The 25,219-nt window shown below is 36.4% G+C and overlaps 2 protein-coding genes across 2 annotated transcripts in view; both read right to left on the minus strand.

Moving 5' to 3' along the window:
- Window positions 1–12,199, minus strand: part of LOC137294778 (serine palmitoyltransferase 2-like) — a 30,201-nt gene extending 18,002 nt beyond the window's left edge. Inside the window, exons 1-2 of the mRNA XM_067825889.1 lie at window positions 12,059–12,199; window positions 8,277–8,447 (exon numbers count right to left, since the gene is read on the minus strand). Of these exons, the coding sequence (XP_067681990.1) occupies window positions 8,277–8,447; window positions 12,059–12,139 (252 nt within the window). The 5' untranslated portion in view covers window positions 12,140–12,199. The remainder of the gene's footprint in view (window positions 1–8,276; window positions 8,448–12,058) is intronic.
- Window positions 12,200–22,031: 9,832 nt separating this feature from the next.
- The window catches only part of LOC137294777 (serine palmitoyltransferase 2-like), a 42,813-nt gene continuing 39,625 nt past the window's right edge, over window positions 22,032–25,219 (minus strand). Inside the window, exon 13 of the mRNA XM_067825888.1 lies at window positions 22,032–24,912. Coding sequence (XP_067681989.1) covers window positions 24,910–24,912 — 3 coding nt within the window. The 3' untranslated portion in view covers window positions 22,032–24,909. The remainder of the gene's footprint in view (window positions 24,913–25,219) is intronic.

A 25,219-nucleotide genomic window follows, 5' to 3' on the forward strand; every position in this document is an offset into this window, starting at 1 on the left:
ATGTTTATATTACACAAAAGGTATACTGAATATGTTTGACTGCACTTTCTTAAAGGTCACATGCAACCAAAAATCAAACATAACTAAAACACATTTATCACTTATTCACGGTACATAAAATGCATTGCTGATTAAGAAAAAAACCCAAATAAACAAAACAATAAGCGTATAATCTCAAAATCAGAAGTGCATTATTTTGTACTTGGGTTTACATCCCTCAAAATCAAGTAGCCGCAATACTGAACAAAGTCAGAGCCGGTGGTGTGCGCTCAAGTGTAACGAATCTTTTTCACTGGCCACTGGTTCATTTGTCAATATGCTTAGCCGGCTCTTTGTTTAAGGCATGTAAGTTGGATACGTGTTAACAAATTTAGTGAATTGCTTGAACTGCGATTTGGCGGGCCTTATTTTCATCGCGTTATTCTTTTTCAACTTTATAGGTTCAATTGGCATTTTTGATAATTTGTTTGGGTAAGTGCATACTGAAAAGTATCAAAATCTGCGAAGTTGTGTTTTATGTTGCATGTGACCTTTTAGTATTAAATGCTGAAAATTTATTAGATCAAAACCTTTTTAAGTGTGTGTGTATGGAACACAAGTTCTGCTGCAAAACAAATAAAGTTTCAGTCGTTTTATCTATCATATCTATTCCGTTTTCAGAAATTGTAAAGTATCAGGACACATACTGTATTTTGATGACAATCATCTTGCAGGTTCCTGGTTATCAGGATATATGTCTCACCAGGATACACGGCTCTAATACCATGGTTTGAGAGTGTCACTGTCAATCTGTCATGACAAATAACAACCTTTATTCTTTTTCCCCCACTAAATTATTTACATGAGTAGGTACATTCATAAATTACTATACAAGGGTCATACATTGTACTTGTTGAAGAGCACATCAGTCACTGCTGTAAGTAACACTTGGTTAAATTTCTTGTTGTAAATCATGTAAACAAGATAATCGATCTATGCAAAAGAAATGCACTAATATGAACTGGTGGCTGATCAAAGTCTACCACTGAGCTATCAGGTAACTTAGTAAGGATGGTTTCCATGCTTGACATAAATGGTTCGCACCAAAAGTCTGTCACTGCTTGGTTACCTGTTAAAGCTGTTACGATATACTCGCATATTTGGTGAATAGAACTGTAGCTCTTCATGAATTCAATTTGTTATTCGTGATCACCAGTAGAACTCTTACAAGTAGCAAAAGCGAACTCGAATACCCGGTGGATAAAACCCGACCCGAACTTGAGCACTGAAAATTATAGAATAAATTATAGTGAAAGCTACATGTCTCTGTTTTATGTACTTTTCAGTAGAATTTCACACAAGAATGCAGCACTTATAAGTTACAATGTCTATACTGAATTGAAAACTCACACGAAATCTTTCCATAAAATGCAAGGCGTGGTTTTAATGAAACACAAACCTTACATCAGTGACATATTTAATTTTTCACATACCTATGTAAAACATGCTGCTATCCTTAGAAGCAATATCTTGTCTGAACTGTTATTTTTTTCATGAAATGTCTGTAACATGTGCTGATAATATACTTGTATTACCTGTATATGGGCCGTAGGCTTAAGTACAATAAATATCTTAGTCTTGTCTTTGACTAACATCGGTCTATGCAGGACCACATTACTCAACTGACCACTGGCAAACAGCCCAAAACAGAAACCAGTTCAGGTGTGTATAGTACCACATGTCACAAGACGTGGTAATGTGTTTGAAAAGCTTTAAAGGGGCACTGATGCGGAGCAATTTCCGTGGACTGGTGTAAACCTTTGTTATTGTTTTTCTCCAGTGAGTACCCGGATGATATCCCAGAATTCGTGACTGGTTCGTGACCTCTGCTGCGCAGTCCGTATGTGCAACTGATAGTTTAATTATAGACAGATCAACTGAGGTGAAGTCATTTTTACTTCATTACAAATGTGTTATGATAACAAATGAAACACTTTGAAGATTTATCATCTGCCAGTGGTAGAAATGGTAAAAAGCTATCAGGACGGAAAAATACCGGAGCCAATGTACGTCTCTATATTTTGTCTCATAACCCTAATTAGTTTATTGTCATATTTGTAAGATTTTGAAAATTAATAAAAGAACACACGGTCTGCTTATACTCGTAGTAAATACATAACAGCAACATTTATACATTGTATAGATTGCCAATGTGGATCTTATTTCACACACATACGCGATCTAGTGTGTGTTTTCTGTCATATCGATTCTGCTGAATGCTACAACAAATAAATTAAAACAAAATGCAAATAATGAATGTAAAACAGACTAATTTTATAGCAACAATGTCAGGCTACTACCTTGTTCAGGAATGTATCGATATCCACGTAAAAGAAATCGTATTCCATTCATCTGCAGCTGGTAAATAATCCTGCTCTGTGTCGCGTGTCTTACACAACTGTCTAAAGCAACACATCGTTTCACGTCATTCGTTGGTGAAAACCTGATAAACCTCTCACTGGTCACCCAAGATAGCACACCTGGCAACTAATTGTATGATGTCCGCTATTATAAGTAATTTAGTTAACCAATAAAGAGCAATCAATCTATCAACGCAAGGGTGGTTAATTCTTTGAAGGGAGGATGTTGTTTTTACAATCGCACTTTACGACAGGGTGTAGTCATCTACACACACTACCTTTTGACAAAAGTAATTAATCAATCAGTGTGTTATCGGTTAATCCTTTGATCGATGTTTGTTTTTGTAACTCAGCTGATAAACCCTCTTGCATCACCTACATGCACATATTACATAACATACAATACATTTGCCATTACAGACCTTAATTTATAATGTTGAGTATTTACTCCAGACAGGAGAAATGCCAAATGGGAACCTTTGTTGAGTAACATGAGTGGTGTTACTACTAATTATACCTGTTATGAATTCATTAATTGACCATCCAGAGAATGATGACAAATAACACGTGTAGGTTTACACCTACACCATCAAACGCAAGTTACAGCAAGGAAGATGTAATCTCTGTGTCGCATGCAGCCTGAAAACACTTATGGGCTGAAACTGTTTTGAGGATACCAACGGAATTTCGTTACATAAGTAATACATACAGGCATTTGCTGTGTACTTGGGTAAATAGGTGAAATAAGGGTTTTTTATTTACGTAAGAAAATTTTCAGATTTCTATACCAAAGGCAAAGTCATCGTTTATTGTTTACGAATTCAAATAAATCAACTGTGTGTTTTTATTATCATAAATAATAAACCATTGTAGCTACCATAGCTACCAAAATTTACTTATGATAGTTGCTATCACAGCTGAACCAACACTCAAAATTACCTAAATATAAAGCTTTGCAATCTTCCGTACTGAAACAAATGGCTTGCTACGTGCCTGTAGACATCATATTTTCATGTAACATGATTGAATAGCGAGGTTAAAAACAGAGAAATAGGATAAAATCGACTAACTATACCATCCAAGCATCCGAAAAAAACTACATTGCTGGGATATTTTGTTACGATCAGACAAGGAATACCATGGATATTTTTAAATAATGGCATATGATGGGCATCCAGCCTCCTGACTCTTTTGGGTGAAGAAATTCTGCTAATATGGACAGGAGCCCAGTTCCTTTGTCCGTCACGGTCGAAGGAGCGGGCGCTGACCAATTTGCAGTTTGGTTCCGTAATTAGACCTTTGGCGAGAAACATTATTCGCTCCGTATCAGTGCCCCTTTAAGACTAGGGTAACAATGAGTTTTAATGTATGTTTTGGGGGTTTGTAACTTTCTCTCTCTGTTCTGAAGTGCCAAGATCAAAATGGGCCCAAACGTTCGACCTTTTGTCACCCATGACTGCGCATGTGGTTAGAAATGCAAGAATGGAATATGTACTAGCCTTGCAGTTGTGCAAGTAATGTCAGTTTGCAATGGCTGCACATGGTACTGTGGACTATAACTATTAGCCTATTACATAACAAATGTGAGTGTCATGTCAGATGACTGGTTATTACTATGACAAATTAACAGTCAACAAGGGGGTTCCATATTGTGCATCAATCACTTTATTACAATATGGTATTCATGAATAATTACTTGTATTCGTTACCCATAATGAATATCATATTTGCCACACAGTGTATTCATTGCAGCCCTATTACCTATACATGTGATAATGCCAGTGGTAGCTGATGCCAAGATACAATGGAGAATGCTGTAATAATCCACGCTGTTTCCTCTCTACCACGTCTACAGTCATATCTCCCCTTACCATGGTGAGAGTCATTCGGTACTTGGCTAACCACTAGTTGTACTTAAGAGCTACGTTTTGGTAATTACCACATTTTACCAAGAAGTAACTCTTATGTTCTAGGAAAAGTTTGACAGATCTTTTCAAAGCCACACTCGAATCTGTCAAAGATATGGCAGAGGAGGAAAAACATCCACAAGGCAAAAACTATTGTTGTAATAGCTCACAAATCAATTTAATTGATAACATTAACAGAACTTCCCTCATCTGTAAACATATTATACATGCTTGAAACTTTCCTGTATCACTGGAAACAGGGATCAAGTGAACTGTTTTACCTGTTCTGGTCACTATGGCAGCTATGAATGCCACACATCATTAATTTCGATGACTGCTTCTTGTCAGGAGCAAATGATATAATTTGCAGCCACAATTATACCAAACATACAACTCTCAACTTGTATATTGCTTTTCTGCATAATGTACCATGTACTATGGCTTGGATATGGAATAATACCATCGGTAGGGTTATTTTTTTAAAATGTGTTTAACAGGTTGAGATGACACTGTGTAATATGTACCAGTGGGAAATCATCTTGTCACATCATTTCATTTTATTGCTTAATGAATCTGTAAACATCATGTAAACCTGTCAACTTGAGAGCAGAATTCTTGTAGACCAGAAATCCAATGATCAACAGCATGAGCATCAATCTACACAACTGGGAACTGATGACGTCAGCAAGCCTGACCACCCTAACCAGTTAGTTGCCTCTTACAAGCATGGGCTACTGAAGGCCAATATTTTAACCCTGACCTTCACAGGACAACACTTTCAAGATTAGTTCTACTCCATTTGTCCTTGACCCACAAACATGATAAACTATGTTATCATCCAAAGAAGGATTTCCTGATATGTGCCTTGGCATTCACAATGACCACACTCATATTATGCTGGGAGACTGTCAGTGCCACTGATAAACATTGTATGTGATGCACAAAAACATTTTTTTAGTCATTTCAGCTTGTCAAATTTTTTTATATCTTAAGTAAAATTATTCAAGGTGCATAATATTTTTATAATTTTATTCATGCTGAAAGGGCACAGTGAAAATATTTCATGTGCCATTTTAACATTTACTGTGCCATGGAAATGTTTTGGCACTGAAAACAAAGGTCTACAAAGTTACATTTTCAATACAAATTAGCATTTTACACAAGAAAAACATGGGCTGTCAGGCTTAGTGCTTGGTCCTTACAGATATTTCTTTAAAAAGTAGACTTAGATTTATTAAGGATGTTTAATGAAGCAAGATACTTGATACAGTAAATACGGTATTTCACAGTCTATGGGCAGGAGTGCAGATATTATTTGGGCACAGGCTTCTTTCAAGATAAGAGTAAGTGGATTGTGAGTGTTGTAGACCAGACATTAACTGAGCAGTCGGTAAACATAGTGCAGATGTTTGTTCCTGTTAAACCCACCTAAACATTAATTGATATGTTGTAGGGAAGTCTGTTAATCATAACGCCATTCCAGAGTTATTCAGCATTCAATGGCCTCAATTTTCATCTGGAACCAATGGTGTAACTGTACTGTAAACCAGAGTTTACAAATGCCGAAATATCAGGGTATCAACTATTCAAATCATTTTCACAATGAAATCATAATTCATTCTTTTCAATTTGTATCATATGAGTAATATATGGTGACAGTTGGTACCACAGTGGGTCCAAAGTTGGCCACTGAGTCCAGATCACATGGAAGATCAATGTTATTATCTATTGTGTAACCTGCAATCTATAGTGTGTGCGTGTCAATCCATACTGCTAAGGGATTAACCTGATGTAGAAATCATATTTGACACAATCTGCATTGAAAATATTCTCTTTGCATTTGGATTGACTTAATGACTTGGAGGTCAACCAATTCTCATAGTAAGTGACAAAAACTGAAAAGTACTAAGACTTTGATACTGATACAAATAGTGTGAAATCATACTGACATGATTCAATTATCAACTTGAAGATCATTATGCAACACAATATATTAACATAATGAAATAGGTATAACTGATTATTAAAACAGTGAGTTTAGTCCTATGCCACTTTTAGCAATATTCCAGAAATACCATGAAGGGGACACCACCACAAATGGGCTTTACTGTAGTTGCAGTGAATTCAGTATGACAAGCGAGCACTTCAACCACTAAGCTACCCTACCACCCAAATTGAATATTAAACTGCTTCAGTGAATGACTTTTCAAAAAAGTAAGAAGAAACCATTTAACATGAATTTTTTATATCCATATGACTTCCCAGGAAGACAGAAGAAGACCCTTAGGCAAACCCCAAGGTGTAAGCAGGTACTTGACAAAACAAAGCCCAATAACTCTCCATTTCAAAGCAGCTGATATGTCAAAATATCACCATTTAACTTGAAGACAAAAATATCACTGTCCCACCTTCAGCTAGTTTAAGAAAAGTAATTTAGGTCCAACAGTTACCAAGTCTAAGGATTGCATGAGTACAAATGCATTAGTAACAGTAAGGAAAGGTACAGTCATCTAACACAATGACCTCAAAGATGACCTTGACCATGTTGACACATGATTCCAGTATTTTATGAAGTAAGATTTGTATGGATGCATACAAACAGATTATGCATAGAGGTCACCTTGCCCTACGTGAAAATGACAAAACCATGATTTACAAACACTTTAACACTCACCTTGACCTTTGACTTATCTTGTCAAAAAACAGCTTAATGCTTAAGGCCATAGCTAGTATATACCATGTTTAAGGATAAAAGCATGAACTTATTTTGAGGGATTATAATCAAAAACTTTTCTGAAAGCTTTTTGAAACTCTGACCTTCACCTTGACTTTTGTTTTGACATGTGACATGTGCAAACGGAATCCCCCTGGGCTATGAACATGATGAGACAGACAAATATCTATTGTCAGTAATATTTCTTTAGCAGACATCAGATACATCACCTCTCAAAATAAGAAAACCACTTATCAACACTAATAAAACATTGCCAGTATATTCGTCAATGTAGCTAGTTGCAAGTTATTTCATGAACTGCTATTGATATTGTGAGAGATAAATGACACTGTGCACTTTTCAGGATTAATACACTTTCTGATGAAGAAATTCTTTGATACGATCAACAACATTTATGGGAAACATTTGAGCACAGGTACAGAGCCGAAACATTTCTTGAAACCTGGAACAAACCAGGATTCAAATCCTGAACTGCTTGCTGCTGGTACAGTCAAGCACAGGCAAACTGCAGCGCAAATGGAGTTGCATAGCATAGAGAATATGACAAGTCTTCGTATATGGAAGTGAAGCAAGCAAAGGTTGGCAACGTACTTCCCTCCCTTCGGATCCAAAAATATTTTTCATGTCAAAATAAGATATCACCAAGGGACACAACTTGGAAAACTGAACCACCCATGCTCCCCTTCTTGGCTATGAAAGGGACAGTCACGTTCCAGGATGTTCACTGCAGTTACAAGGGACTAATTTGTCCTGTTGTGTAATGGGTGTAGGTAGCTTCTGTTTGTAATGCAGTTACGAGGGATCAATTTGTCCAAATATATAATGGGGTGGCCAGATTCTTTGTAAGGAGCAGTCATGAGGGACCAATTTGTCCTGATGTATAACGGGGTCAGCTAGATTGTTTTGTAGGGTGCAGCTATGATGGATCAGTTTGTCCTAATGTATAATAAGGGTTGGCACTTTCTATGGATGGTGCAGTTATGAGGATACAGTTTGTCCTAATGTTTAATGGGGTTGGCCAGATTCTATGTATGGCGCAGTTATGAGGGACCAATATGTCCTAATGTATAATGGGGTTGGCTAGATTCTATGTATGGTGCAGTTATGAGGGACCAGTTTGTCCTGATGTAGAGTAAGGGAAGCCTAGCTTCTGTTTACGGTGTGGTTGTGAGGGACAAATTGTAAACTGAAATAGTTGGAGTGTTGAAAAAGTTCACAGTGTTTACAGTACTGTACCTCATGTCCTGGTTCATTGGCTGCTCTCTTCTCCCATTTTATGTACACTCGGTAATATTCCTTGATGTGACCAATCACCACCAGGATGCCAAAGGCCAGATAGGTGATAATTGCCACCACAAGAGGTGTTTCTTCAAATGACTCGTAAAAATCATCTTTCCAGCTGTCTTTCTGAAAAATAAATTGCAAATAAGGGTCAACTGACGTTTCATCTACATGGAATTATTGGTATGAAATGACTTTAATTTCATCATATTGATTCAACAGTGATAACTATGCTGATTTGAACGATTGGAGTCAGTAAGTGAGCAAGTTTTAAGCCACAGTATACCAGCAATGTCACTTCAGGGTGCACCCAAATTCGACTTCACATATTGTACCTATGTGGGGAGTTGAACCCGAGCTCTTGGCATGATGAACGAAAGACAGGAGTGAGTGAGCATGGTTTTATGCTGCTTTTAGCAATGTTCAAGCAATATAATGATGTGGAACACAAAAATGGGCTCCACATATTGTACCCATGTGGGGAATTGAACCTGGGAATGCTTTAAGCACTGGGCTGCACCACCAGTCCTTGACACTATGATGACAGGATGACAATATCAGGTACAAAATCATGTATTAATGTAAACCCTTTATAAAAAACATGGGACATTTCTTGATCAAATTAACACACACCTTAACGCAGCATACAGGTTCTCATGGTAATTTTCAGCAAATGCTGAACATGCTGAATATGTCATTCCATGGAATTAATTGATATTCTCAACTTGGTTGAAGCAATCTTACCCACAGTATCGTATTGGTTTTTGTAGGTTCATTTTTTGGTTTACTTTAATTAAAGTATGTCATGTCTTCTGAGATCAAAACTATTAAAGCTTTGTCATTCAAAACTTGGCAGCTTGCATAGGAATTTTTTTACAGTAATAAGTTTTGATATATTTCAGCCTTATATACACAAGAGTGAGATTCCACTTATCATCTGAAATCCAGTGTAATGTTATATTAGACCACTTCCTAAATCATTAAATAGCATTTTGTATTCATAGTTGCTGTCCAAATTAACTGATCATGGGGGTAAACAAAGTCTGTGGTCTAAACTAGCAGTTTTCTGACTTCCAGTGAAAGCCGCAGTGGCTGAGCAGATGAGACGGCCAACTTTGTGTGTTGGCAATCAGGTACCCTACTCTAATGCATGGGTTTGAATCACAGATAGGACTCAATCCAACAAAAGTAACAGAATCTGTCCTTTACTGAGAAAGTGTAATGCAAAATATAGCATATACTCTTGTTACATTTGACCATGTTCTAAATAGTAATTAGTATTGTGCAGTCATCATTCGGTAATCAAACCTGTGATCAGAGTGCAAAAGTACAGTTAACAAGCTTTAGTGGAAAGGAAAGTGATACCATTTGATTGTCTAGGTACCTCATGCAATTGTTATTGTCGCATAAGCATGGTTGCTGTTTCATGTAACTCCTATAGCATGTCATATCTGATATCTCTCGTGGAAGTTACTTTGGGATAATACACAAAAACATTCACTGTGACATTGGCACTGTATGTTATTATGGTTATCATGAGAGGATATTTCTGTACACAGTTTGTATCCATTTGCTTTCTTAGGCACGTGGACTTTCAGTGGTATTTCCTGTGCCAGTGTTCAGATTGTTACGTTGATGTTTAATGCTGGACTCAGCAATATTTCAGCTGTATGGAGGCCCAATGTCATTTACCAAACATATGTGACAAATGAATAAACTGTAGACAAAAGCATGTGTGTTTCATTATGAGGGGATCTTTATTGATTGCTGCTATGGGTTTTTATGTAACGCAACAAGACAATGAATGTGAACATTAAATGACAAAAAAGTAATTTCAACCCATTATAGATTCAATATGATGGCAATAACTACAGTCAGATGTTCTCACATCAGAGCACCACAGAAATTTAAATTAGAATACTCAGATACAATTTCATAAAAAAAAAATATTGTTACCAATACAGTAAACATTGACTTAAATCTTTCAAATTGACACAAATAAATGGTTGACACCTGGTTGGTGGGTGGTTGGTCACCACAGAGCATCCAGGTGCGACTCATTCAGTTAAAGGTCACATGCAACCCAAAAATCAAACATAATTAAAATACAATTATCACTTATTCATGACATATAATATACATTGCTGCTTGTAAAAATTCAATTACACAAAATTATCAGCTTACAATCGCGATTCAAAAGTGCAATATTTTGTACTTGGGCTTACTTCCCTCGAAACGAAGCCCTCGAGAGACCGAACCCAGTCATAGCGGGTGGATGTGCACTTAAGTGTAACAACAGCTTCCGACTGACTCATTCATTTGCTGATATGCTGAGGGCTTATTGTGTGTACAGAAAGAAGATCTATTTGATAGGCATTTTAGAAGTATGGTGAGTCACAAGAAAGTAAGATTCTTTATGGATAACAACTTCATTTATTGTACTTGATGTGCCGTCTCAGTATGGATTCATATACCATTGTCGAACAAAATCACATACACTAGTAGAAGTTGTTATCCATAAACTTTGATTAAGAATGTATATAGAGATTTTGGGATTTGTAAATACATGTTCTCTGAATTTGCGTTCAATCCAATCAAAACTCAAATCAGTAGAGACGGTGAACCACTGCATGGCTGGAAACTGTCATTGGTCCAAGTACAAAGCAGGACTTGAAACTGACAAAAGTTTGCACCAGTTTCCGTCAGATCCAGTCATCCTAGAAAAATGGATGTAGTTTGTTTGCAACCCACAGACGTAAAAGCATGTCATGTGTACAAGCATCACACCTGCCTAATTACATAATGTGGCAGAGACAGGACTCGGATGCACGAGTCATAAATCAATTTATTTTGTTTATGGCATATAGCCTGATAGGTGTTAAGTTCAAATTGCATGTGGTCAGTGATTGAAGCTGGGTATACTGTCTTTAGCAGATAGGCAGGCAGACATAGAGGTGCGAATAAACCAGACACTGAGCTTTCTATGTGACAGAGGCTGCTTACCACAATCAACAAGTTTATTTTACGCAACGAGTAGATTATTACTCCCGGCATGCATACTGTTTTAAGTTCTGCGAACCTATTCACTGCACATGCATTATGGGCGCAGCGCAGCAAAGCAGTTGAAACTACTTTTTCCCCCCAACACTGGGGGAAATTTAGTGAATCGTTTGAACTCTGATTTCTCTGGCCTTTTTTTCATTGTGTTTTTTCCAACTCTATAGGTTGAATTGACATTTTTGATGATTTGTTTCAGTAAGTGGATACCGAAAAGTATCAGAATCTGCAGAATTTTATGTTGCGTGTGACCTTTAAATAAGGATCAAAATTTAATACAATCATTATCTCTAGGTTACGTTATTTACAAATCCAAACATACAACATACATGTTTCACCAGATGATTCATCTGTGCGGAAACTGAATCATAATTTTCGCTACCTGTTGTTTATTGAAGTAGCTAAGAATGTCATGTCTAACTCTGTCTTGTTGTGGCCCTCTAAATTGTGCTTTTAATGACGAGACCAATGTGGTCACAGAGAATCTACTGTGCAATTTCTACAAGCGGCTACTAAATTAAAAACAAAACAATCAATCTTTATTTTAGACAAAAAATACGGATACTAAACAAATCCAGATACATGCACCTGCTACTAGTACTAGCTCCAAAGCCAAACGTTATGGCAAGATATCCCGACTTTGTGTCGTCTGCAATCTACTACCACTGCATTTTGCTCACCTTCGCATGTTTCCCATTAAGTCTCCCGTTTAGTCCGTTAACCTTGCCATTCTGCTGCTTGATCATCCCATTTCCCCCCATGGTGGTGAAAATACTGAAAATGCTGCCCCTCCCTGCCGCTAAACCATCGACGGCCTTGTCACAAACGTTACCTTGTTGGTCATTGGGTAGACCTAACAATTCTAGCCAATCATAGCTGAGAAAACAACTGCGATATCATGGCTGACCCGTGATTAAATCCTTACGTAGTAGCCTTGCTAGGGCTCCTATGTACTAAGGTCCAGCAAAGTTTTTTTCTTAGGATCTTTTATGTAAATTTAAATAACAACAAATATAATCACACTTTTTAACTACCATTTTGGAAATACGTCCTTCGGATAATCCAATAGGAAACAATGTGTTCTCCCATTTAGAAACAAACAACGCTACTGCAGTACAGTAAGTTTATGCACTGACACGTGATGCATAACGTGAATACATTTATCATGTGTACGTCACATCATGCCGAAGCGTATGTTGTTATGCTTTAATTGAAAGTGTCAGTTGTTTTGTGAGGTCATCAGTTAACAATGGCAAATATCAACACATAATTGTCTCGTCTTCCTGTGTATGGTCTCTGCTGTCGATAACATTTGCCAAAGCAACCAGAGACCGTACGTATAACTGGTCCTTGCATAAACACTATCCACACACTTCCTTGACCAGCCTGGGGCCATTCTTTGCCAGTGAAAGGTGTTATGGGATTAAAGGACAATGATGTTGTAAGATGAGGGAGTCAGACACTGGTGGAGCTGAATTCAACAAAACGACAAAAAGATGTCCTTGAGCGGCACAGAAGTTGCTGTAATATGACCAAGATCTGTTATGGATAAATCTTCTTTTGATTCTTTGACACAAAACGTTTCGGGGTCATTTCCGACCCTGGGTCTGAAATATTGGGTACACGTAACGTTTGGTTACAAAACTCGCCCCTTGAAGATACAGTGTAATATTTTTACGGCAACATTGCACTAGTGTAATACCGCTTGACGTATCACGTCAAAATGGTTTACAGTTGTGACTTCACAATGCTAATGCCGATGTCGCATTTTTTTAGACCTTGCTCGACTCGCGGAAAGCTGAGAGTCCTCACACTATACGGAATTTCGCGGCAGTTTCTGTCAATTTATGTTGGAGAGTTATAAACAGAACACTAAACTCGCTTCACTAAACTCACTAAACTTTCGTTAAAGTTTCAGTATCAAACTCGCTTTCGCTCGTTTGATACCAAATCATTAACTCGTTTATTAAAAATGGTATTACACGAAAGGTCGTTTAGTATCCTCTATTTATCTCTTATCGTGTATGAAAGAATATTGGGATTGGGGTTTGCAGTGTGACGTAATAAGTGGCGGCAGAATTCAACACACACGCAAGCCCGTAAACGCTAACAAATGCATCCGTAGACATTAAAACAAAACTCGTGCGTAATGGCAATGATTATGGGGATTTAATCATTAGAAAAGACTTCTATGGCTAATATGTTGTATAACTCTGTATACATATATTCCTTCATGCTTGATTAGAAGTAACTTAAAAGTGGCCAAACGTTACGTGTACCTATGCTGAATGTTCACGTGCTGAACTCTTGATCCGACTGGACAAACATTGTGATCCGACAGGACAAACATTGAAAAGAACGCACTCACGTAACAGGCATATATGTCGTATTGTCGTTTTATTTGTAACCGTTACTTTTGCACACATTCATTGACTTTAAAATAGTAGTATTTTCGGGATTCAAACCTGATTTAATATTTACCCATCAATAGAAACTGACTTACAATTGTGATGTAAAACAGCAGACATATTTTTTTGGTTTGTTTCTTCCCTGCACGGCTACACACAGACGCGACCGTGTTATGCAAACACAGGCTGTGAAGCACGCTCTGAGAACATCTGCCAAACAATCTCTTCATTCAAGCTTTCGCTTCTGAAATGTGAACATTTATCAACCTCAGGACTCTTATCTCTCGGCTTGAGACAGCAAGCACGAGTGTCGATACCAGGCGTTGTCAACCATAAACATGTTCCTACATATAACTGATAAACGTGACGCAGTCTTCAAGCCATGGTGATACTTCAAATTTTTATCGACACGGTCTCTCAGTCATAATTTTTAAAGCTCGAAATGTGGACATTTTCATTCTGAGGGGCATTCACACTCGCATTTAAGCGTTGTGGTGAGTGATACTGATAGCAGAGACTGGATCCAATGGGCAGCGTCCCGGGAGTATACCTGTGATATGCATAGACGTGATATGCACACGTGACTGTTGTGACAATGGAAACATAACATTCTGGGAAAATTTATCCAGGACATCGCAACATTCTGGGCAGGTGTTTCACAGGACAAGACCATATTCGTGAAGTTTACATAAGGACATCAACACGTTCTGGGAAGATGTATCGAAAGATATCACTATATTTTGGGAAGATTTATCACAAGAAATCACAACATTCTCAGGAGGGTTATCACATTACCACATTCGTTGAATGTTTATCACATGTCATCACAACATTCCATGAATTTATATTCCAAGACATCACAACATTCTGGGAAGATGTATTACAGGACATCACCTTTCTCCTTGAAGGTTTATCACAAGAAATCCCAACATTCCATGAATTCATATCACAGGACATCACAACATTCCATGAATTTATATTGCAGGACATCACAACATTCCATGAATTTATGTCACAGGACATCACAACATTCTGGAAAGGTATATCCAAGGGCATCACAAACGTCTATGAAATGTTATCACTGGACAATATAACATGCATTGAAGGTTACCGAGTCATGGATGGTTTCTCAGAAAACCTCATAACCTGTAAGAATGACCACATTCTTGAACATTTTATAATACATCACCATATTCTGGTAAGATTCCAATAAGACTGCATTATCCCAGAGAGGTTTACTGTAGGATATCACAACACACAGGGCGAGTTTCCATAATATCACATCATCCTGGAGAGGTTTATTGCAGGATATCACAACACACAGGGCAAGTTTCCATAATATCGCATCATCCCAGAGAGGTTCATTGCAGGATATCAGAATACAGAGGGCGAATTTCCATAATATCACATCATCCTGGAGAGGTTTATTTTAGGATATCACAACACACAGGGTGGGTTTCCATAATATCGCATCATCCTGGAGAGGTATATTGTAGGACATCACAACACACCGGCAGGTTTCCGGGACATCTCGACATTCTGGTATGGCTTAACACACAATAGCACAGCATTCTGCGATGGTTTGTCAGGAAACTTTGGAACACAGCAAGATGGTTTTCATTATATTTCCATCAGCCACCAGGTTTCTGTTTGTCATGGTGGTACTCACTGGACCATCTACATCCAATCCCGATTCAGACAGGTAGGTACATCTTTGCTATTGTACTCTTACAAAGATGGCGACATACATTACCTTTTTAAACTACAGACATAATACCAGGATTACTCGCTAGATAGCTGCTACATGGCTGAAAAAATGCTGATGCAACACTGAAATTCAACTCACTCCATAACGTTAACCTCCAATGGAAGTGATTTCAAACTTTTCAAAATTCCTATGTTGTATGTTGAAGAGATACACACTTCATGAATCAACAGATTCTTTATTGCAATAGATGCAACATTTCGGTGTAGATCCAAAGTTTGTCATCAAGGAAACGTTCCACCTATTGCAATAAAGAACTTGTCTATCCATAAAAAGTGTTCCTCTTTATCACACCAGCTTCTTAATGCCACTAAAAAAGTTATGTTGAATGTTGTCATGGAAACAGAAAATGCATTATGCTCCATCTGTGCTTAAGTGCCTTGAAGCTTTGGTGATCTGTTCAGATTAATAGGAAAGCTTGACAGGTGATGATAGACACTCTCAGTGACATCAAATAAGCAAAAATATAAGGACCTCAAAAAAAGACAGAATGCAAATTTTATTACTTTCCTGAAATTTGTCAGAATTGTAACTGTTAACATATTTTGAAGTCAAACAATATAAAAATATGAATACACAAAGCAAGTAAAACACATAGCAGCAGTAAAACAGGGAAGTATCATTCTGACATTTCTGCACAATGATGAATATAGTGACATGTACCGAGTCAGTCAAATGCATCATAGTAACAGGAATAAGCCAATGAAAGACAACAACTTACACCTTATACCTACGTATCTAGGACCTCCACAGTTGCTGCAGGCAATGGCAACACACAAAATGGAGTCCATCCACTGATTTCATGATCAAATATCAAACATATTATTTCACAACAAATGACATCTGTGAAATAACAAACAGCCACATATTTATTGCAGTGTCTTGTAAACTTTATTTCAGAGGCAAATGAGGGGAAATATCCTTCTGATATCTCCAATCATTGGAAGAAAACAGATAGCCATATATCATCATAAGAGTCATGTTGGAGGTCTTTTTGAAAATTCTGTTCTACAAAAGTGCCTCATATTTCCCACCACTGAACCACATTTGTTTTCTGACAAAATAGGACAGTGTTTCATCTAAAGTTTCACAAATAAAAGATTTTTTAGAATTTCACATTAAAAGTCATCAATATTCAGGCTAGAAAAAGTTTCTGTTAAAGGTACACGTCTGATGACAAGCATTACTGTGGTATAAGTAGTATCATGGTTTAAATTATTAATCTGTAGCCTATTTCTCATATCTCCTTCACATGTTCTGTATACTGATTCTAAGTGTTAACTCCAATATCTTCCATCTGCTGCCATGTCAATGTGTGGGGTATATGACCCACTTTAACACTACTTGTGTATGTGATGTGGAAAATGCAAACATCTGTACATTCAGCATCAACATTAAATTGCATAAATGTAGGAATTCATATTGAAAATAATCAAAACTGGATTCAGTATAGGAGTGTTTAGACATATTCACTTTGATAATACTTAAAAACATAGCATAATGTTGTCAGCATGAATACATAACACCCTTAGCTCAGAACATGTTTCCTTTAAAACCTGAGCAAGACTCAAAATTACAAATGTGTAAAAGACTTCAGCTTGTAATTATTATCAGAGCTAAAGCACCATCTGTACAACAAAGAATGTCAACTTGCATTCATATTGGTAAAGTTTCAGCAAAAGGTGCTGGAGCTGTATAGTGGTGGACATGGTCACATTCTGTTGACAGGATGACGCCCTAACGAAGCCAGTCACTGCACCATGTTGGAATGTTTTGCTGAAGTCACAAATGAAACTTAAACCTTAACATTAAAAAAGAAATATCAAGAGATAAAAGGTTCCCAATTACTTATCTATGGAGAGTGTTCAACATTTACTAGACACTGTCTATGCTTAACGTTAAAAATATTAATAGCTATCAATTTATAATGGGACATTTTACTTTGGCACTTCAATCACTTTTGCCAGAATTCAGGTCAGTCATTTCTTTATAAATTGTACTCAACTTAAAATATTTTTTAAAATGAACAAAATATCAAGTTCTTGATTTCCTGCCTATGCTCAACATTTACTGGGTACTGTTTCAGATAATGTATATATTAAGTCTACTCCTAAGCTGGAACTTGTGATTGTGCAGCGTATCTATGACAGAAGGCAGAGTGGTCCTTACTGAGGAAATATAACAATACTTTCAACAGTTTTTCCACTATATTACACCCTGTTACCTTAATGTGGGTTGACAACCAAGACCTGGGGTGATGTTCTAGGCATAATAGGACTGGTAAAACCCAATGACCCCTAGATCTAGGTAGCGGTATATCTGTGTGTAAAACTATATTCACGGTGAAATACATAAACAGATATTCCATAAAACAGCACAGACAGTTACCAATAACAGACACTGACAGCTCCAAGATCAGATTTGAAATTGTCTATTTTAGCCATAATATTATCTATAACTGTTAGCTGTACCAGTCTGTGCCAAAATATTTGAAAGCCATTTGCCCTTAAGTGCTAGAAGATCTTCTTATTCCTCAGAGAGGACACATGGCTGAAACCATCTGTCACTGCACCTATCTAACAGAGACTGGTTAATGGCTGTACCTGCATTAGGTCACATTTACAACATATTATGATATTCTTGTGGCCATCCATTCTCAACAATAGACACCAGAATTTAACATTCATTCATGTTTAAGACATAATTCAGTCAGATTATATTTAGTTGATATAATTAAACAAAGAGTTGACATGGAAACTCAAGTGGGATTTTCCTTTGACTGGTTATTTTTCCCTCCTGCCTTTAGGTTTTCTGAGAAAAAAAAATCTGTAAATCAAGATCTAAAATTTTACTGACTTAATAAGATTTTCGCAAAAATCAGTGACAAATAACAACAATGACTTCAAACAAATGCGCTTTTTGATAATATGATAATCACAGAAGGTGCATGGAAATGTGAACTGGACTTTCAGTGTAAGGCAATTGTGAATGAAACATGCAGAATATTTGTAGAAATAAAAACTGCAATAAATCTATATAACAATCGTAAAATAATAACTCTCTCAAGAAATATGTGATTTCATTATAAACAATATAACCTCTCAAGTATTTACATAAAACAAATCAAAATACATACAATTCACAACAGTTTACACACACTACACGTGCACAGCAGTAAACAGTGAAAATCAAATATTATACTTTGTGAATCCTACTTGCATTTGTTGCTTTCTCAAACAATAGTTCATTGTCAAAACTCCAAAGGCTTATTTACACAACATTCCATAATCACTTGTGAATTTATAAACACTGAATAAAAAACATAGGGGTATTTTGCAGTAGTGAAGATTGATCACACAATTTCATATAAACATCCCCCAAAATATTTTGTCAGCTTTATATTCCTGGTCACTTTTAGCCTGTCGTACTGACCCTAAGTAAATATATCCAAGGAAGCCCATGCAAGTCTAGAAAATGTGGCAAGTCTAGATTTTCTTAGCATCTGAAAATGAAGAAAGTCTCAGGGTTCCATTTCATTATATTTCTTTTTTTGTCACTATGAATGTTTTTTCAGTAAAATATGTTCATTTCAGAGACTAGGTTTTAGTCTAGGTCACTTCAGTAAAACGTTTATACTTTTAGTGAGAGAAATGAGCCTTAGAATGCAACACAGAAGTGACATCGAGTCCACTTCCTGGCAATGAAGCTAGGCTTTTGTTAGGGGGAAATTTCATGTGAAACCCATGAGATGTATCCTTAGCACTGATTGGTCTGAGCTGACCACTCACAGGCATCCTTAACACTGAAAGTTGGAATGATTCTCTGCATAGTAACCATATTTATTCACAGGTGGCTTAAAAGAGGTAGTGTTTCCAAGCCTGAGATTTACTATCACAATAGTTTACACAGACTATCAGGGAGACATTATCCCACACAGAGTTGAAGAAATACAATTAAATACATTAGTAAAGAACGTTTTATTTAATATCAGTCCTAAAATGAACAAGTAAAATAATTTTAATGAAATGCAAATACCACATGTAGCAGTTTCATTTTTTTTTGCTCGAATTATGAATTTTTGAATTTTGAATTATCAATTAACACAAAATATCAATATCCTGCTTTACTGGTGACTTGTCTAAACTTGCTGTAATGTAACTGCATATTGCTGAGTTTTTCAGCCATACAGGCTTGTAACCTGTCTGCTTATTGGTAAATTTTCAGCCTGAGAGGCTGTGACCTGATTCATTATTGGTCCATTTCTCAGACCAATAGCAGTTCTTGTCCTGAAGATTATGCTTCTTGGAAAATATATTGATGTTTTACATTACCTTATCCACACCAACCAAGACCATCTTAAAGCCAGAAATGGCATAAAAATGATCCACTGAAGTTAGACTGGAAAGAAAACTGAGAAATGTCTCCCAGTTAAATACCCATGCAAGCCATGTAAGATGGCTCAGAGATACAACAATTTTTTTATCACATTTCAAGATACCACAAAAGTTTCAAAATACACTTGGTGATCATTCAGATTCCTAACTGGCTAAACTAAAACTGTCAAGCACTTAACGTAGTTTCTCATACAAATTGTACAAGTGAAAAATAACCTGTTTGATTATTATTTACTGTAGTTATGTCCAATCCCTTGAAGGTCAATGTCTAAGGGACGTTCATAATTAATGGCTTGGAGTATGGTGATGATTTTCATGGGGTGTGACCCATTTTGTTTGGGGGAGGTAGGGGGGTCATCAAGTTAGTACACATAACCTGGATTTCATTGATTTTGTACATGACAAGTAGTGGTGGTCACTTACTTTGAACACGTTTGTGTGTGTGTGAGTGATTGTGAGTGTGTGATTGTGTGTGATTGTTTGTGATTTTGTGTGTACATGCAACTCCACAATAATCATCATCTCCACCCTAGCCATAGATCATGAACAGTGCCTTACTTGTACAGACTGTCACAGTAATATGAAACCATACTGACCAACAATTAAGAAAATGCTAGATTTAAAAAGAATACCCGCCTAAAATGACTGCATCAGACAACAGGCAAAATCAGGAGTATTGTAGTTAAATGGTATGTATGGGCAAGATAAATTCTAACACGCTTCATAACAATCTCAACTTGTAATGGTACAAGATTTCTTTCTACTCAGCGCTGGGCTGGCTGAATTTAAAAGGCATACTTTCATGCTGTTTTATACCACAGAGTATAACACAGATGTAATCACATTCCCTCTCAAAAATTGAAATAATTTCATGGCTGACCCTGAGTACCTAATTACATACCTAAGAAGTTTCCACCTAAAAATCACACCAGTTAAATATTATTTCAGTTTTCCTTAACCTTTGCTTTGCTCCAGTCTTTCATTGTAGTAGGAGTTGATTCATTTGTGGTAATATCCCAAGTGAAGGTTTAAATGCTTTACCAACTAGTTGTCACTCTGGTGGTAATATTGCCAGACATTCGTTAAGTTTTGGCTTCAAAGCAATGACTTCATTGATAACCCCAGCATCTTTTCTGCATGGGTCTGACCCAAAGTCATGTATGAAAGACAGAAAAAGACCATCACATAGTACTTGATGAATACAAACTATAAACAACAGTTGATTTTTCATTTAATTGCAGGGAATTTGCCTTGCTCAAGTTATCTCCCCTTTAAATGAGTCACATGGGACCTGACCTTCATGGGCACGAGGTTTCACAAAACTGAAAAGGGACAAGAAGAAAGAAAACGCTGTCACACTGAGACAATCTAAACTTCTAACAAAAAGATGATCACCATGCACAATGAAAGAAAATACTTTGTTCTTGACCAGACCTTCTTATAATACTTTAGGACATTATGCTGGAAAATTGTTTAACGAAACATGTATGTTTACAAAGCACATTCACTCATCTGATGGTGGTATGCCATGAATACCATACAAATATTATGTTTATCAGCTTGTGTCCATACCACGGTGATCTCATGTTAACCAAAATCATGTGATTGCCATGGTGATCTTGTGTTAACAAAAATTATGTGATTACCATGGTAATTTAATGCTCATCAATACTTTGAGAAATTCATGTCAACAAGAAAATTGTAGGAAATTATGACTCTAAAACAAAACAAAACAAATATATACAAACTAATGTCACTATAGATTATCCCTTCAACATAGCGGCTAGACTTTATACATCAACATTATCACGTCTGGAATGATTTCTGCAGATATTCACTAGCCCAGACCAATACTATTTTTTGTTTTACAGATCTGCCTGCTGTATTTTTTGAAGAATTAGGAAAAAAATAAAAGTCAATTTTCCCCGCTCACAAAATAAAATCCTAATGTTTTCATTGGCCAAAAATGTAAACGGACAAGAAAATCTTTATTTTAGATTGTTTTTCGCATACACACTTCATAAATTGTCAAAGTAAAATACTTTGAGTACTTAAATGGAATATTACTTACTACTTTGATTGGTTATTTTTATTTTTTCTTTCCTCCTGTCTTTGGGTTTTCTAAGGACAAAAATCCATAAGACCAAGAAAAAGAATTGGTCTGGCCATATAGTCAAAAGCAAATATATCATAAATAACATTTCAATAAACTGTTAGGCATTTGTAAATCTAAAAGCACACTTACAATATTATCATAATGCATCTTCTAGTGGTTGCATAGCTAAACACATCATGTCGGACAAGAACATCACGACTGACTGTGAGATAAATACAGGCCTTATGTAGATGTGTGTAAAACAGTTGCTGACAATGACTCTGGTCAAACTATGAGTAAACTGTGTTTTGATTAGGTCGAAACTAGATGCATATCTCTTTTGATACCTGCAAATAATTAAATACTATCACCAAGATAAACTTTTTTTGTATTGATGAATGAACTAACTTTTTAACATGATGCATTAATATATCAGTAAATTAAAACACAATTTTTAATATTTGGTTTCAAAAAGTTTGTAAGTATTATTTCAAAATGCTGCTATGTTCTACAGAGGAGGCGCTGAAATGATGTAGTGATGTTGAAGTGTTTGCAGGACTATTTCAGATATAAAATAAAGAAGCACTACCTTGATCTCCAGGGCTTTATTAGCGATTCTTCTGACCTAAGTTCCTCTGAACTGCAAATGCTCACTCAATGGAGTCAGGGTTCAGGTGTTCTCATCGCAATTATCTCCTCTGGAAAAAACTCTTCAATTTATGAAGCTTCAAAATTCTTTCTTTTTTCCCTTCCTGTAAGTCTTGCATTGTACTATGTGATCACTGTGCTGTTAACAAAAAAAACAGCTCCTAAACATGAGTCCAAGTTTTGATATGCAATAAGTCTTTGGTAAATGGTAATGAGATAATTTAAAGGTAAATGAAATTTTGAAGTATTGTGGATTTGGGGGTATCAATTTGTGGATATGAGTGTTTATTTGAAAGGTATTTTGCCATATATGAATCAAGTGTATTCAATTTGATATATATGTATGTACAACGTTGAATCAAATAGCAGAATTTTTTATACATATTCGTCATAATTTGACCCTTTGCAAAATAGATTTGGGAAAAGTCAGGTACAATGTTTTGAAAAACCCTGTCAGCAGATGCTACATTATGTATAGAACATTTGGTTAAAATAGATTAAAATGTTCATCCCTACGACCTTGCCACCCCAAAATAATGATAAATACCATCTTCCATCATACACACTACAATAAATGATAGAAAATCTAAATTCTATTATGGCCCAAAAGATAAAATCAGCTCTCCACTAGGATGGACAGGATGGTCAAATGAAGAGCACTTTCACATATACCATTCAAAAAGGTAGGGGATATTCTATTTTCTGAGCATACCACTAGCCAATGCCATCGCATATGAGAAAAAGTAATATATATCCATACAGATGAAACACTGCCAAGGGAATGAATGAATTGTCATATTTTCCCTCAAATCTACTTCCCCACTTGTTTTCTCTTGATTTCATGATCTGCATTATACAAATCTTGTAAATCCAATACCCTCTACTTTTCTTAATGGTATATTTTCATTTCATGATGTATGGGAACATCAAACTATTATGCCTGCTATGAGTTCCCAGCTGTATGTTTTAGATGATGAAACATGAAGTTCATATCATAAACATCGTTTTGATAAGGATCCTTTCAAATAAATAACACCCAAACAAGCAATAAATAATAACAACTTAGCTGCAGAACAGCACCTCATATCGGAGGAGCTTTGAAGAAATACAATCTTCAGTGTCTACATTCAGATACACCTCGGATACATGCAACTTTTCATGACTACATCCCTCAAACATCTCTTACTGAGCTACTGTTGACAGATGTCATTTTGATGATAAAGTGGAATAAAGAGTTGTCTTTAAAAGAATGAACTGATATCAATATATTGATACACAAAAATAAAAATATTGCTCCTTGATAATTTTTGACCTTATCAAAGTAATTTGTACTTATCTACAAAAGTATTAATAGAAAATCTTTGCATCCACTTTCCCATATAAACCAGCTTTAAATTGCCAGTGTACTCCAGTACAGTGGCACATGTAAAATCTCTTGCCCAATAATTCTTCCACTATACCAGTTGATTTTCTTGTCGATTTTTAAATAAGCAACATAATTAAAATTGGAAGGTCAGCTGGACACTGGTACAGCGTGATATACATTTGCCTGCCTCTCAGAAAAAAAACACCACTGGACTGGGACTTCAGGCAATAGCATATTTCCACCCGTGTAACCATGGTAATTATAAATCTTTATCGTATCACTCATACCACTACAGCATCTTCCATTCTCTATATTTGACTTCTGATATGTGATATTTTCACCCACACAGCAACTTCAACAGATGACAGCCCATCGTTCCTTCACGTCGAAACCAAGGTAATCATTGCCGCTCTATGTAGCAAATAGTCATAGGCAAATAATACACAATTTCTCCTTGTATCCTGGGAATCAAGAAATTGCCAAGCTTGAAAGCAGCGCATCTCAGACATCTGTGGATTTCTGATGAAGATGACACTTCTGATTGCACTGGCACTGTGTTAGTGAACAGTGTATATTATACCGCTAAACATTTGCTGTGGACCACACTTCTAACTGACGATGCTCAGCAAATATTAAGCATTCAGCATATCATGTTGAGCATATATTCTTCATAGTTGGTTGATGAGATCTTTGTGAGATTTCATGTAGGCTACCATGGTAACAAACAATAAACGCTGAGCTGATGGACTTGGTCCACAGTGAAAAAAACATTCAAAATGGCTGACATCGCCATGAAGAGGTGCATGTTTTTAACATGCACTTTGTTCGGGGTGTGCAGGACTTGCTTGGAATGTTTCACTGAAACAAGAGAAGTAATAGCTGAAATACCATCTTTCAAACATTTGCATGTGAGAGATTAATAGAAAGAAGGTGGAGGGCATGTAAATATGTTTCCCCTAACTCCAAGGTCCTCCATATCCCTTAGTTTTGCAGTGATGCAAAAGATTAACATACAAAACTTGGTCAAGTAATAAATATTAACATGATCCATGGCTGTGTAATATATTCATTCTTGATGGTGATTTTCAACCTTGATAACTTGTACAAAATCTGTCCATAGTGCAGTTTACTGTTCATCATGTCCCAAACATAAGGCAAGGGAAGT

Source organism: Haliotis asinina, chromosome 8 (assembly GCF_037392515.1).
Source record: "Haliotis asinina isolate JCU_RB_2024 chromosome 8, JCU_Hal_asi_v2, whole genome shotgun sequence".
NCBI lineage: Eukaryota > Metazoa > Mollusca > Gastropoda > Lepetellida > Haliotidae > Haliotis > Haliotis asinina.